General features: G+C 37.4%; 1 protein-coding gene across 2 annotated transcripts in view; it reads left to right on the top strand.

Annotated features, from left to right (window-relative positions):
* The window catches only part of LOC141437073 (uncharacterized), a 168,116-nt gene extending 152,768 nt beyond the window's left edge, over positions 1-15,348 (top strand). For both annotated transcript variants that reach the window (XM_074100286.1, XM_074100287.1), the window contains exons 5-6: positions 11,320-11,439; positions 13,465-15,348. In XM_074100286.1, the coding sequence (XP_073956387.1) occupies positions 11,320-11,439; positions 13,465-14,472 (1,128 nt within the window). In that variant the 3' untranslated portion in view covers positions 14,473-15,348. The remainder of the gene's footprint in view (positions 1-11,319; positions 11,440-13,464) is intronic.
* The last annotated feature ends 1,867 nt before the right edge of the window (positions 15,349-17,215 follow it).

Genomic DNA, 17,215 nt, shown 5'->3' on the forward strand with positions numbered 1-17,215 from the left:
TCACTGAAACTTGTGGTAAATACATTTTATTCTATTTTATCTTTTTTTCCACAATAACTTAATTTTCTGCCCAAAAGTCAGTTACGTGGTCAGGTTCGGATTATCCCTGATTACTTTGTAGTATTGTAAAAATACAAGGTATAGAAAAACTTGCTGTTTAAAACATGGATTGAATGTTCATAAATATATTATACCATGCATGCAAACATAAAAAATTAGGACATTGATAAGACATTTTTTTCTACATTTCCCGTTGTTCCAAAATACACCATCATTTTCGTAGCCACACTTATTAAGTATATTTTAAACAAAAAAAGAGGTCAAACCTCCTGTAAATCCTTTTTTAACTATAAGCAACTTTGAAATAAGACTGCGTCAATATACGTTATAATGTTTATCGCAAGTCATAATTATTTATCTATAATTAATTAATAAAGTTCAGTTAGATTTGCGTCAAAGATCGAGCGTCATTTTCGTTACGGTTGCGACTTGGTAGTATTGGGTAAATAAATATAAATGTTTTACTGGTGCTGTGTCATTGCAGTTAAGTTATTCATATTGATTTCATTTGCTTCAAACCTATAGGATATTTACTGCAGAGCCGCGAAAGTAAGAGCTTCAATTTCTTGGTCATCATTTTCGTGGTCCTATGGGCACGAAACTGATTAAAGACCACGAAAAAGATGATTTTCCCTACAAGTAGAAAAAATACAGAACACTTTTATAGAATTTTCTGCTTTTTACAGTGTAATCGTTTATGCCGTTATTAATTTTAATGATTTAAACGAAGAATGGTTGACCGTCAACAACATTTGCTCCAGGTGTGGTTATAGGAATTATGACCAGTGCGTCGCCAATTTGTTAACTGGCGAGAGGTTCAAGAACTATTTTGCCCTGAATGTACGTGTGAAATGTATATATCTAAATATTTAAAAGAAAACTTCGTCATTTAGAGGAGCATTTTGTTGTTTGTTTCGTTGTAACATAATTTCGTTCTGTTTACCGTAGACCTGCAGGGTTATTAATCTTACTTTAATTAAGTAATTCTAGATAGTATTTAAAAGGTTACAAAAATGACAATTTGAAGTCGTCATTTTCGTGGTCAAGTTTTTATTTTTTTTTATATAGATATCGATTGTCTATTCTCTGTTGATACCTGATTAATAAATAATGCTTATTCGTTTTCTCATTATGATCGGATTTCATTCAAATAGTACAATTATAAGATTTTAAAATAAACAAAATGTTCTTTTTCGTGGTCTCGATGCTCATTTTCGTTACCGTTAAAATTGGATTTTTGCTTTTTTTAACCAAAATAAAACTTTATCGATCTCTTATAATATAAAGCATCTTATCGGTACATATCCTTATGTTCAAAATAAAACAGACCACATCAAAATGTGTGTTTTTATTTCGTAACATTTATCTTACACCTCAAATAATTACCCCAGTTCTCTTTATATTTTGTCGCCATGACAGATCATGACCAAAGAGTATTAGTGGCATAGTGTAGTATACAGTAGTATAGAAATCATGATATATTTATTAGTAACAGAATAACATGATACTTTACATCGATAGTAACGATAGAGCTATATTACCAAAAAGTTAATTGAAATAATAGGATTGGCATTTAAGATACACAAAAAACTGTTTACGGTTTTATGCTGCACTCTGAAAATTTTAGTAATATTCCCTGTAGTCGGTTAAAGTTCCGTGTGACGTACAGTCACCAGCACCAATATCTGTCACAACAAGCGTGCATAAATATCTGATACGACTATTTCTGGAGCCGGAAGGACGTGTCAGATATTTTTGCACGCTCCGCTGTGGCAGATATTAATGCTGGTGACTGTACCACCAACGTAGGTGCACTTTTTACTAAGGAGTGTCGTTACGGGTCCCCACTCCTGAACTTTGGTGATCCGTTCAATACTATATTTTCAAATAAATAGAAAATTCATCGTTTAATATCCTATTATCAGGGCTCGTTCGGTAACTCTCGCCGTCATTTTAGTCGTCGTCATCCTAGTTTTAGTAGTAGTCGTAATTTCTCCTTTTTGGTGAAAACCGTACTTATCGGTGTCACCTCACCGGACTAGTTCGCGGCCTCGGGGCCTTTGAGGTAGAGATAGCAGCGTCCCCAGGCAGCGCCATCATGTCATTAAAAAATATAAATGATTGTGTGAGAGAGCGAATCTTAAGACGAAGGGCTACGGATTAGCCCGAAACATGTCGAGCTAAACTCGATTTAGACGTGAGTTATCCTGGTCATTATATTCTTTTTTTTTTGTCAATTTTTCAATGCTTTTAATACTTATTATCCTATTCCTAACGGGGACAAATCCAAAAACTTTGTTTTATATATTTTTGTTTCTTGTGGCGAATTTTTGGTAAATAAATTTAAACTTTCTTTCTTTGACATTAAGATGGCTTAGTGGATTTGATTTAAATTTGGCAGAACATAACTGGATCTGCCAAAATCTGAACTGTTAACTCAATGTAGAGACATGTGCAAGAATGTTTTTTCATATAACGTAATTGAATACGCAATGTAGGTAATTTTTTGGTAATTGTAATGAAAATTTCGTGAAATCCTTAAATCCACTTCAACTGCTAAACCTGATTCACATGAACGAAGCCATGAGGAGTGACAAGTATTATTTTTAAATAACGGAACATTGCAAAATTCCGTGAGAGAGCAATACCCATCTGAATTGTATGTTGACGATATAGCGGGCAATAAGTAGATAAATAATAAATAACCCAAATACCTGAGAATTCCGCCCAACCGTAATACGTACAATGAAACCAAATAAGTACGGGTTAGGTTTCTACAATACATTTTCCTCGAGTTCAGAGCTCGTTTACTAACACGCTTCAGTGGCTGGGGAATACAGCAAATGTCCCTTTGATTCTAAATTGATCGATCATAGGCTTAGGAATACCGTTAATATTATAAATGTAAAAATTTGGAGGTCTATTACTGTGTTACTCCATTATTATTAGTACTCTCTTATTTTATTAGATTAATGCCGCCCTCTCAAGTTCGTCCCGTCGCGGCATTAGTCTTTTTAACCCCCGACGCAAAAAGAGGGGTGTTATAAGTTTCTTAAGTTTATATAGTTGTAAGTTATGGTCATGGTCTTACTGAAAACCAGCGCTGCGGCTTGCCATAGCAAAACGCAGAGTACGGCCCTTCTTGCTTCCTTCTTTATGTTTATTTTCTGTATTATTTTCCACTATTTAAGATTTACCATATAAGATTATATGTAAGATTGCTGTATTAAGTTTTAGTGCCGAATTTTCGCAAATAAGTTTATTCTTAAAGACATTTTTAAAGATATTTTTTGTTTTTAATTGTTTATTAGTTGTTTTGTAAATGTTTTAGTATTATTAGATTTTGGGTCGTTTCTTGTTTGAATAAATAAAGTTTATTTTTTTCTTTCTATCATCCCGCAAAAAAATCTCAGAAATTACGACGCGAATTTCACTAACTTTTCATGAAAAAACCCGCGCCGAAATTCATGTCTTTAATCGTAGCATCGTAACGGTTGTAATTAAAAAAAAATGAATAAGACGCCAAATATTAAACACACTCTAAAAAAGTAAATTCTTTAAAGAAAAAACTAATTAAAGCTAACAAAAAAAACAATTTCATACATAAACATAATTATTAGCAATTAAACTTCCAAATACGTCCCCACGAACGCACTCCCAAAATTATCGCAAAAATGAAAACTAAGAACCATCGCCGCATAACTAAAAAGAAAAAAAACTACGAAAGTTTCAAGCGCATCTGCGGGCGGGACGCGGGGCGAGGAGGGGGGCAATCCTGCGCAGCGTCGTTGCCAAAAATCTAGTCAAACTGGCTCGTATAGTGCAACGCACTTCGGCGTCGAATGTGCGAGCGCAGGGAATGCGTGGAGAAGACCGATGTGAACATTTTCTTTAAAATTATAGTTTCTTTTTCTATTACATTTATACGAGGTAGTTAGATGGATAGATACACTCTCAGGTATATTATAAATTTGGCAGCATGAAAGCAGTCTTTGCCCAAGTATGGTAATGGAAATCATTGATCCGCAAAAACTACGATTGCTGTGCCTTTGCTGTGCCCTTACAGGGTTCACGTTTGACTCTATATTGACCTAATCTTAAGAACTATGTACCTACAACGTGAAATGCAATAAAATTTGAATTTGAATTTGAAAACTATCAATGAACTATAAACAATTTTACTTTGCTCACCCGCGACCTTACGATAGCTACGACTATGCAACAAATATGTTGTGTTCATGCAGTTCCACTTCCACTCTGTAAAAGCACACACAAATCACACAAACCCAACTATCACCGTCACTACACCACACTGACGCATTTCGAACTCGACCAGAGTTTATACTCAGAGCAACACAACCGTTCACGATGCTACCAGATGTTAGAGCATGTTAGAGCACGGATCCAATGTAACTACTAAACCTACTTAACACGGTCTTTTACTACCAGAACTTTTTATTGCTGACTAAACCGGCTCCAAATCGAAAACTGACAGCTCCATACGACCGCTGTCCATTCGTTAGATAATCGTACATCGAGAGTAGGTGCATCTAAAAAGTGCAACCCGATTGCCGGCGGCGAGTGCCGAACCCGGCCGACGACCGGCCATCGACCCCAGGTTAGACTTTAGGCACCTAGTGCTTCGAAGACTGGTTCGGTCGTTATCTTTTTTTTGGCTGGTTGATGTATGAAGGAGGCAAGAGATAAAAAGTGTGAGAGGTATTAAAGATGGGATTTGGAGCTAAAGCACTATTTGATCGTGTATTTAAATATTGTTGTCTACTAATTTGATGGCCGGGTAGCTCAGTGGTTAGGGAGCCTTACTATGAAGCTTGAGGCCCCGGGTTCGATCCTCGGTCGGGGCGGGGCAGGTATTTGTATTAAAAATAAGAATGTTTGTTCTCCAGTCTTGCATGTCTTGTATTGAAGTATGAATCTTACCTATTTAAGTATGTTTATCAGTTGTTTGGTACCTCACACAGGCTTTGCTTACTTTGGGAGTACGTCAAATAAGTTTTCCGTGATATTTATCTATTGTTATTTATTTATATATTATTGATTCATATTTCATAACTGAAATTACGTCGATGTTTCGACCACATTGCAGGAGCAGGCGTCACTAGTCAACTGTAGGGTACCACGTTCGTCTAAGGGCGCTAGATTTTCGAAATACCCGCATGTATTATAAAAAAATCGTATGATTAATCATAATGATTTTATGAATTTGGATAAGTCAGAATTACGCTTGTTTTAAAGAGCAACTAATTAAATTAATGAAGTGGAAAAGTGCGTGATCTACACTACTGGAGACCAAAGGGCTGGCACTCGCAACGAATTGCCGTGCTATTCAACAAGGGAACGCTACCAGCCTCTTGGGCACCGTGCCACGCGGGCCTTTTCGGATTTAATTTATTATTGACTTTTATGTAGGTATTTGTTTATGGTTGTTTTATTTACGATTTTATTCTTAATATCAGTATCTTTCGTTTTGATTAATTATGAGTATTGATGTAATATTTTATGAGAAACATTTTCAGACTTCCGATAATAGGACTTAAAAATGTATGTGACAAAAACGCACCAGTGTAGGCAGTAAGACATTGATATCGGACTCTCAATGTTTGTCGTTATTTCTTTGACTGTTAGAAGTGGGCAGATGGGCGGGGATGATGTCATGGGCAGACGGAGTGTGGGTGTAGGGTTTTTATTCTATTTTTTGGGTGTGGCAAAAGACTAGTGTAACTTAAAGATAAATACGTTCAATCGCTTCGACTTGCATCACGTTTTTATTACTTTTGAAGAAGGGTTTCAATACGGACTAGCTTATCTTTCTACGAGGCTGAAGTAGTATAAGTATATAGCCTGCTAACGTGTTTGAATAACATTTAGCTAAATAATAACTACAAATTGGCGTGCATTGAGTAGGCAATAGGGCAGGCAGTGCCTGCCCTTGTGTGTGAGGAATTGGCTGGTATTGATCCAATGCAGGCCTATGACTACAAAATAATAACGTCGTCGAGACTTTCTGCCACAGGCATAGACTCTAGGATACTGGCCGCATTACTCTCTCTGAACTGCTGTTCCTAGTCTTTGAGACAGCTAAGCTAAGCTAAGCTAACCTAAACCCTGGGGTTGCCTGAGGCCAGAACCAAGCGGGCAGATATTGTTAGTAAAAAAACTAAGGTAATTTTTTTGCAAGGTGATAACATTACGTAGTAAAAGTCGCATGCTTATTACCTCTTTAATCAGTGTCGCAAGAGTATAATAAAATCGATCCTCAGAAGTAAAGATAACGTTAAAAAACTCATGACTTGCTTGTATGCAGTGCGCTCGACCAGTTTATGTAGAGCCGGGAGCCTCAAAATGCGTCGTAAAAAAGGTTTCCATTTGAAGCCTTGGTGACGGCTTAAGGGTCAATTTGAGTTGGTGCAGTCAAATAATATATTTAAATTTTGGGCGTTGGTGTAATCCAAAAGCTAAAAGATATGAAGGAGTTATGGATTAAATAAGTTTTTGGTAAAAAAAAAAAATTTTTAATACAAGCTTTTTTTTGCTGACTGTACTTTTTGTTGACTGTACTTGTATTGTCATCCAAACTACATTTGCAAAACCAAATTTCAAGTCAATCCAATTACTGGAAGTTGGTCGAATTGGAGTTGGTTGGGCGCATTCTTCTTGGCAATGATGGTAGTTAGAAAAATGACAATGTGAAAGAGCCCATTGCGGCCTATTTACAGAATAAATGATTTGAATTTGAATTAGTTTCCGAAAGGGTGTTAGCGGTTAAGACACGTTGGTTCTGCTTCCCTCGTGAAAAAATGAATTGCTGAATTCTATGTAGGTACAAGATAAGAAATATGCATGGAACACAATTTTTCTCCGAAATAATTAAACGTGATACAAAACTAGAAAACAAAATACAACCGAGGAATTGATATCCTCCTGTTTTAAAGTCGGTTAAAAATAGAATGATATACATATAAAATAGTCCTCGTGGCATTATGACGTCAGTCTGATTTTTCTGTCTCATCAACAATTTCAAGCATTCATTATTTTCCTCTTTTTTTAAGATACTTAAAAAAATCTTCCAATAATAATAATACAATTTGAATATATAAAAAATGCTGATATATTCCGTATTGAGTTAATGCATTATAAATTATAATATTATTATTGTAAAGCACTAAGCTATGACACTACTTTTGTACAACGAATAAAATTTAACCTTATTATAAGTTTAGCACGGAGAACAGATGGTCGCTGGGGCCGAAAGGTTCTCGAGTGGAGTGGACGTCCACCAACGAGATGGACGGATGACGTGGTTAAAGTCGCGGGTTCACGGTGGATGCAAGCCGCTTCCAATCGAGGCAACTGGAGGTCTATGAGGGAGGCTCATGTCCCGCAGTGGACGTCCTATGGCTGATACGATGATGATGATACGTTTAACCTGCCGTGGTATGTAGGCCGAGATGATGATTGAGTTATATTTTAAAATTTATTCCGCTCGCCACTCGTGGCTTGCCCCACGAACGTGGGCGAAGGTGAACGATTCGTCAATAGGTGCTCGAGTCATTAGCGGCCTCCGAAAACGCAGAGCGCAAATAGTGCTCATTTTCTTTGTGTTGCAACCTCACGACTTCCTTTTATGGAGTCAAGGCGGTAAGTGGTGGGGAGCCAGTTGCAGTTCAATGAGGGTTTTCTCAGAAGCGAAATATCGCTAGATGGCGTTAGTATCGTGAGATCCGTTTGACGTTTGCTCGTGATTGGCTAAAAAACTAAATGAGCCAATCGCAAGCAAACGTCAAACGGACCTCACGATATTAAAGCCATCTAGCGATGGTATTTTGCCTCTGTGAAAACCCTCATTCTGAGTTATGTTTCTGAATTGTCTATATAAACAAAAAACCGGCCAAGAGCATGTCGGACACGCCCGAAATATGGTTCCGTAGCCATTACGAATAAATTAAATAATATTTTTCTAAGGATTTCGTATTTTGTACGGAATATTCCAAGTTTAGGTATATTTCATACCTTAGGCTGCTATTTACTCTGAAACTACTAATAATTCTCAAGAAAACTTAACCGTTATAGTTTTCCTTGTAAGTTTGATATATTCGCGCTCGATTTTAATGAAAATTTGCCCTACAAGCCCTACAACTAAAGTTGAGTATTTTGCAAACAAATCACTAAATCGAAAAATCGTTTTAGCAACCCCCTAGTAGTTTTAAAAGACCTATCCAACGATACCCCACGCTACAAGGTTGGATTAGAAAAAAATACACCCCCCTTTACGTCTATGGGAGGTACTCTAAAAATTTTTTTTAAATTTAAACTACAGCTTCAAATTACAGCTTTCTAGCATTGAAGTCCCTGAGCAAAGCCGCGGACGGACGGACAGACAGACAGACATGGCGAAACTATAAGGGTTCCGTTTTTGCCATTTGAAATGAATGAGGGTTTTATGTTTTTGGCAAACAAAACGTAGCTAGACGGCGTTCGTATCGTAAGGTCCGTTTGATGTCACTTGCTTGGCCTTGGCTTATTACAAGCTTTTATTTAGTTTCACCTGTCCCGTTGTCTGTCTGTAATCAAATCTTGCAAGTTGAATTCGACCAACTTCTAGTAGTTGGATTGACTTGAAATTTGGTATACTTGTATATAAATTGCGTGACAATACAATAATTTGGTAGTGACATCCTGGTAGTCCGGCCAGGATCGCCTCCACAGGACGGAACTCTTCAACGGTTAATGGCATTGGCTTGAAATTTGGTAGGTATGTAAATGTAGTTTGGGTGACAAAACAAGTATAGTCAACAAAAAGTATGGTCGGCAAAAAAAAGCTTTTATTAAAAATGCAATTTTTACCAAAAATTCACTTTGTTTTGTGTTAATGGTTAGTTATTTTTTGTTGTGTTTGTAATTTTGTAGTTTAAAAATTTTCATGCAAAAGAAAAAATATCATGCCATGGTGACCTAGCAGGTTTGTCCTATGGGCTCTCAAGCAGAGGATCGTGGGTTCAAACCCGGGCTCGCATCGCTGAGTTATTCGATTACATTCGAAATTTACCACGACCTTAACGGTGAAGGAAAACATTGTAACGAAACCTGCGAAGTATTCACTGGTGTGCGTGTGAAGTTCCCAATCCGCACTGGGCCCGCGTGGGAGCCACAACCCAAGTCCTCTTATTCGGAGAGTAAGTCTGTGCCCAGCAGTGGGCTCATACAGGCTGGGCTGATGATAACCGCTGCACAACTCTCGTTGTTGCTGCCAAAAACGACACTAAAGTACTACCGCGGTATTCAATGGCCGTCATTTATTTCAGTTGATAAATGATGCCCCACTTTGAGACGAGGTACCTGTCTGGTACCAGTCCGGTGCTACAAGGTTGATTTCAATGAGGTATTAATGATACTGGCCTTTGCTGAGTAATAAACCTTAAAAGCAGGCTAGCGCTAAGAAAGTTTCGTTATTTAGTAACGGAGAGTTGAGATATTGTTTTACAAAACAATACAATGAAATAAGATTGTTTTTTTGGAATCTTTTTGTATTTTTTATTTCAATTCCAAATTTTTTGTTACTTTTACGGTCATCCCGTTAAACCCATATCGAAAATACAAACTGAAATATAGATGCACAGAAAAACTAGAAAAATAAGACCAGCGCTGAAAAAAACAATCTTAATTTGATTGCTTAATAACGACATCTCTTGTCCGGGTGAGCGGTTAGTTCCAATGGAGCGCTGAGAGTTTCTCGATGAGGGCTACAGCATAGATGTCGCTAGTGTCGCTGCTTAAGTGATTAAATAAGAAAACAAACCAGCTGAGATATGTGGTGCATAGGAGAAATTCTTGTCTGTATCACTGTCCAGTGGTGGTGTAGTGGTATAGCACGTGGCACGGAATGCCGAGGACCTGGGTTCGATTCCCAGCGCTGGTCTTATTTTTCTGGTTTTTCTATGCATCTATATTTCAGTTTGTATTTTAGATAATGAAATAAAATTATTATCTTACAATAAATCGTCTTTGAGCACCAAAACATAGCAATCAGTACAGAAAGCACAGTTTTATCTTTCCCAGGCAACCTTTACAATAGACAGAAATAAGGAATAGATTTTAGCAGGTGGTGCAATTTACAGCAGATAGAGTAATGACAAGGAAAATAACTAATAGAATAAGAGTAGTGACCAATGAAAAAAGAAAAATATAAAAATATTATCAAACGGTTACCTTACTCTGTGGTTTCCGTATTTTTCCTTTTTGTAATGGGGAGCCAATACGTTTATTCCCGAACGTTCTTGGCTAAATGATTTTGGGTTTGTTAAGGTTATGTTGTCCAAGCTGTCCAAGTAAGGACAAATCCCATCAAAACATAAATGTTTAATGAGAGCCAAGCCAAGTCCGAACTTAGGCTTCAATACATTATCCTAAGTTATAAGAAAAAATATTTTAAGTCGTTATAATTTTTTTTATATTGTTATAAATAAGTTTCAGGACTGGCCATTGAACTTTGCACCCATTTATACTACGTTTAATTTAAGGTTTGAATTAACGGTCAAATTGTAACACACGTTTCTCGGTATTTCGAACACAAACGGACTAAAAATACGTACATGTACATTTATTAACTGTATTTATTATGTTTTTATCATAGAAATTAACACAATTTTAAATAGTTTCCTTGTTTCATTTAAAAACGTGTCCAAATTGTATTGTTGTAATAAAAGGAGTCTAGATCTCACTTGTTTTGTCGCTAGTCAACAATCAAGGCATATATTATCTTATCATAATATTGAACTTGGTTCTCATTTTACATTTATGTTTTGATGGGATATCATTACTTTTTGTAAAAAAATATAAGTTTCTCATTTTATTCACCCAACTACCTATCTGGATGCCAAATTTGAACTTTCTAGGTCATCTGGAACTGGGTAAGAATTTTGATCTATAGGTGAGTCAGTGATAAAAATGATTGTTTTGGGATGTTAATATCTAAATAACCGTTTGAGGTATGTTTATGAAATTTGGAGCACTTGCAAGTCGCAATAAATGCGCCAAATTTGACACATTTATGTGAAATAGTTTTTGAGTTTGAGGTGGTCAAAAGTGGCTCCAATGGTTCGGGTAAAATAACACACAGTGCTGCTCGCCAGTTCTGTTAGCTTGAACTTGGCTTGACACGCTACCGCGTGTCTAGATATGAAAAGGTTGAATGTTGCTTAGTTCTATTTAGTTCTAATTAAGCGTATTTATTGTCCTCAGCTCAAGTCCCCCAACGACGAGAGCCGAGACGGCGTCCCCGCAGAGACCCCGGCCAACGGCTCCATCATCACGATGACCTTAAAGAACAACCACCTCATTGTGGAGACAGAGGAGCGAAATGTAAGTACTGGTGTAATTCAAGGATCAAATCTGTGAAATGGTCCCAACTCAGCAATTAGATACCTTAAGTTTTCTAGGATGGTCCATATTATATTTTTTATTAGACTATAATGTAGCTCACTCCTGTAGATAGATATTTTTTTTCACTTTCCGGGTTTTCACGTTTTTTTGCAAAAATAAATTGAAGGTTTATTTCGGCAAACCACACGACATCATCCCAGCCTATATACGTCCTACTGCTGGGCACAGGCCTCCTCTCAGAACAAGAGGGCTTGGGCCGTAGTTCCCACGCGGGCCCAGTGCGGATTGGGAACTTCACACGCACCATTGTATTGCTTCGCAGGTTTGTGCAGGTTTCCTCACGATGTTTTCCTTCACCGCAAAGCTCGTGGTAAATTTCAAATGTAATTCCGCACATGAATTTCGAAAAACTCAGAGGTGCGAGCCGGGGTTTGAACCCACGACCCTCTGCTTGAGAGGCGATAGGTCAAACCATTAGGCCACCACAGCTCCCCACTAGGCCACCACAGCTCCACACACTCACACGTATCGTGAGATTATTAGGTTGGATTGAAAAGTGTGGTTTGCCGAAATAAAGTTTTAATTTATTTTTACAAAAAACGACAACTGAAAAAAATCTATCTACAGGAGTGAGCTGCATTATAAGTCTACTGTCGATAAAAAATATCCTTTATCTGTGCTTTTCGGTACTGGGTCAATACATTTTTAGTGTATGTTATCCTGTCCCGTAAGTCCAGTGGCGTGAAATGATTAAATTCCAGGGTAGGATTTCTAGAATTGACCCAATACACATTGCATATCCATCCGACATCCATCTGCAATGCTTCCGGACAACTATGACATCGGGGCTTGCAAGAAAAGGGCTTATATTTACTTTCTTTAAAGGCCGGTAGACCAGTGACTCTCCTTGAGTTGTTGGTATTCATGGTGGTGATCATTCTCCATCAGAAGGCCGGTAGACCAGTGACTCTCCTTGAGTTGTTGGTATTCATGGTGGTGATCATTCTCCATCAGAAGGCCGGTAGACCAGTGACTCTCCTTGAGTTGTTGGTATTCATGGTGGTGATCATTCCCCATCAGATGTCCCAAATGCTCGTTTGCCCCCTCTCATAAAAAAAAAATACTATAGTCTCTGGATAATCTTAAGCCTAAAATCTTAATAAATCTTAAGCACATCGCACTGCTGGGTACAGTACTCTGAGTTGTTGGTATTCAGATCCACCCTGGTTGTGGTTCCCTCGCGCTTACACGTGCCAAATGGGACTATATAATCGCATAGCAATTTAGTGTGTGCAGGATCTACTGAGCACTATCGCGTTGGGTCACAGTGAAATACCGGTCTGAGGTTAGATATAGACAATTACGATTTTTGTGCTAATCTAATCTAATCTAAAGGACGGTCTGGTTGTAGTTCATGCAAATGGCGAACTTGGACACATAATTCGATCGCATAGCAAGTTAGTGTGTGCAGGTTACAACACGATGTTTTACTTCGCGGTAAAGCTCATGGTAAATTTTAAATAGGTATCGCAAAATAGGTATAGAGATAGACATTAATTTTGAAAAACTTAGGCTTTAACTTAAATTCTATGTCTGTTGATGAAAATTGCATTAAAATTAGTTGTGTATTTTAAAAGATCTAAACGTATATAAATATATACATAATAACAACAAACTGCTGGAAGTCACTTTGTTTTATACTAAATACGTAAGATGAAGATGTAGCTTTTTGTGATTTTATACGAAAACGAAATTAGTTTACGAAGTTGGCGATTGGCTTCTATTTATTACAATGGATTAACTTTTAAGAGGAAATATAATCTTCTTATCTAAATATTATAATTTCCTGTTTGTCAAGTATTTATTCTCTAAGTATTACATTACAAAGTTCCTAAAGACTCCCAAACTCTAAATTTAATTTCGCTCGGGTGCCATAGTTATTGGAATGTCACTAAACGCAGAATTAGAAAAATTATGAATTTAAATGATACTTTAATGTTTCAGGATATCACTAAAAATGGGCGAGAGACAAAAATGAAGTACTCACCAGATAACGACGGTATTTTCGTCGTGGAGGTGCAACAGTCCACCGCGTACCGGCCTAACAACAAGTCGCTCCAAAACTCTCCCCCACACGACCCTCAGATCTCCACCAATCAGGCTCTCATACATCGTGTTCCCGAGGAAATGGAGCCCAGGAGCAACGAAGACGATAGAAGCAGTGAAAAGTTGAGAGAAAAGGCCTTAGCTTTATCCAGTACAGGGCTGTCTATCTCAGATCTTAGTATGTCTTCCATTGGCTCCCACAACGTAAGCTATTCCTACGGCAGTCAAGTAGGGTACGAACAAGGACCTTTTGGATACCCAGTGTACGCTGGTTATGATATACCCAAGGAAGATATCGGAGATGGAATAATTCACGACAACTCAAGAGAACCTCTCATTACTAAAACCCCTACAGATCCAGACAAACCAGTTGTGACCGCAGCTATATTTAAGCAAGATTCCATTATTGGTAGCGATGCGCTCCAAGGTCCAGGATATTGTATCGAAGGGTCCACAGATGGACCTTTGTTGTCTGATGTACAAGCTAGAGAAGTCAGCTTGCAACACATTCATGATCAAATGGAGAAGAAATTAGAAAACGGGGTAGCGGTTATCGTTTCTGAAAAGATTGAAAGCCCGAAGAAGACTTTCAACAGAGCTGACAGTTTGCCAGTACGGTTAGAAGACGAAAAAATCCCAGATGCTGTTATAGATAAAACTATGGCTATGGAGACGATTCAAGAAGTTGATATTCCATCGAAAGACGCGTTAAAAGGGAAACGAGCTTCACTTCCTATTATAAGAACAGAGATGTATGAATCGGTTAAGGATGCAATAATGCCCTCGGGCTCGCCTAAATTTGAGAAGTTTTCTAATGATACCTCTCCATCTGATGCGATAGAGGTCCAACCGCCGATGATCACCATCACAGAGGAGGAGTGCGGAAAGTCTGAAATTGGTAGTTAATTATGTTTTGAAATTCCTAAATTTTATCTATGTAAATAGATGTAAGTTAACTTGTGATTAGGGCGGATATAAGGAGAGAAATGGAACGGATATATTGTTATTTGGGAAGGCAACTGAGAAATTTATTATTTTTTGGCCAATCCAGTTATTTTTAACCGACTTCAAATAAAGGAGGAGGTTATCAATTCGGTTGTATTTTTTTATAATAAAGTTATCAGTCGCCATCTTCAAAACTTGTGACGCCACTGGTGAGTGCGCATGATAAATTGTTTGATTAAAAATCAAGTGATTTATGTACGCCGTGTAAATGGTTAGAAGCATGGAATAGAAAAGTTCCGGGGGTAGAAAGAAGATTTATCATACCTTGGAGAAGGCTTCAAAAATTTCAATCAAAAATTCAAAAATTGTGTACGTATTAGAACACAAAGCATACTAAACACATTTTTCTTGCTTTGCTCGTCCTGTTTTACAATAAGTTATTGACACCATTAAACAAATCAGTTCCGAGACGTAACTCTAATAAAAAACACAAAGGACGTCATAGTCGCGTTTTAACGGATCATAAAAAGTATGTTAAATTGATCATCATCGTTGTTGATTCATTCATGTTGATTCATCATCATCGTCCGAAAGACCACAATAGAACGCCACAGTGAACGTCAACTCTCCAAGTCTCCACTTGCATCGGCTGCCTGCGAGCTTCGTGATGTTGTCGTCAGTCCACCTAGTGGGAGGCTACTTCGTCTTTTGGTTTATGCAAGGATCAATCAGCCGAAGGTAGATTTGAATCGAATTGAGGGTCTTTTGATTGGTAGTGTCAAATAGCCTATACATTATTTAGTTAGAAGATGGATCTATCACTTCATGTACAGTGTGCCCAGTACCTCAGTGTTCAAGAATTATGTCACTTGATTATTAATCATGCGATTATTTGGCAGGTTGAGGTTATCTTGATTAAAAAAACAAAGTTTTTATGTTCTAAGTAATTTAATAGTCTAATGCGTACATAAAATCCCGTTTGTAGATATTGGATGTAAACTAGGTCATTAAAAATGTTCAGTTATAATTGTAGTTAGTGATCTGTGTGGAATCTGTTTATGATTATGTTTGATGTTACGCCATTTTGTAGTTTTACAATGTCTTGTCTAAATTAGTTTTCTATAGTTGAGCTATTTAGATGAAGTAAACAAATCAAATTACGAAATCGAGCGGAATTAATCATTATTAATTAATTCAAGTCTTTTATGTCGGCTATTATATTTGTTAAAATTATTTTAATAATGTGAAATAAGCTAGTGATTTTAAATTAATATTTTTGAATTTTAAACACCTTGTTTTTATTTGGCTGTGATTTGCAACTGTAAATAATTGCATTCGTGTCAATTTTAGCGTTTTCTGATCCCTAAATGCAATTGAAGGGCGTAATGTGATAGAATTTTGTCGCTTTAGTAATGCATCTCAATGGCTAGGACAGTGTACAGTCATACAGTCACCAGCACCAAATATCTAATACAATAAGCGTGTATAAATATCTGATACGACTTTATTTCTAGGCCCAAAAGGACGTGTCAGATATTTTTGCACGCTCCACTGTGGCAGATATTAATGCTAGTGTACAGTCAACTGCAAGTAGATCGATACGGCCAAAGTTACAAATATATATTGACTTTATTGGCCTAAAATTAAGGTCATGCATACATATAATATTTTTATAATTTTGAACGTATTGATATCTCAGTAGTTGACCCGATTGCACGTAGATAGATAAAATCCAATGTATTTTTAAGCGTTAAGAACATAAATTATCAAAATAATTACATTCACAAGGCTATAGCCTATAGATACCTACCAGTGGCCAGTGGCTAAGTGGGCGCCCGTGAACGCATTCATCGTCTCTTTCTACCCTCATCTTACACCGTGTGGCAGAAAGTATTGGTGAAATGGTTGCAATGAGGGCTATCGCGTATGAATTCGCCGCTAGAGGCGCTAGTGTAGCGTGAGGTCCCGAAATGTCAAATCTCATAGTTTTTGAGGTGAGCTACGTCGGGTTTATTTGTGAAAGAATAATTTTGTGATTATTTTGCATTACCTGAAATTAATTATGGCAATGTTTTGAGACAGTTTTGTCTTTCGGAAAACTTTGTCCTCTCTTTTTTCCGAACAAAACGGGACTACGCAACACTGTGGTTGCTCGACATTTTTAAGGTACGGTTTTAAGGTGTTTTAAATATGATTTTAATCTAAACATTGTTTTCACGCCCGTAATAACAGACTTTGAAAGCCACATTGAAAAACCTCACGCAACAGTGGCGCCATCTAGAAAGACAAAAAACGATAGCCCTCATTCCGAGTGTTTTATAAGAAAAAGTCCTCAGAGGTCCCAATATTCACGAAGCCCTCGTACAATAAAATACTTGCGTTTAGCTCTAGTCTATATTATATGCAGGTGACCCAAGTGTCCCGGTTTGCGACGCCCCTAGGATAGTACCACAAAACCCAGGGCACCGTAATATACAGTTTGGGAGCTTCTAAAGCCGAGTTTAGACTTGCAAGAAAAATCCTGCAAGTTGCATTGCATTGCGGCGCTCGGTTGACCACTACAAACTCGTTGGCTTTACGGCCTCGCAATGTAAAGCAACTTGCACGATTTTTCATGGAAGTCAAAACTTGGCTTAACAATACTATAAAAAACTTGGGGCATAATTCCCGACTCTTATACACTGAAATTTGAAATTCTAATTTT

This window comes from Choristoneura fumiferana, chromosome 17 (assembly GCF_025370935.1).
Source record: "Choristoneura fumiferana chromosome 17, NRCan_CFum_1, whole genome shotgun sequence".
Classification (NCBI taxonomy): domain Eukaryota; kingdom Metazoa; phylum Arthropoda; class Insecta; order Lepidoptera; family Tortricidae; genus Choristoneura; species Choristoneura fumiferana.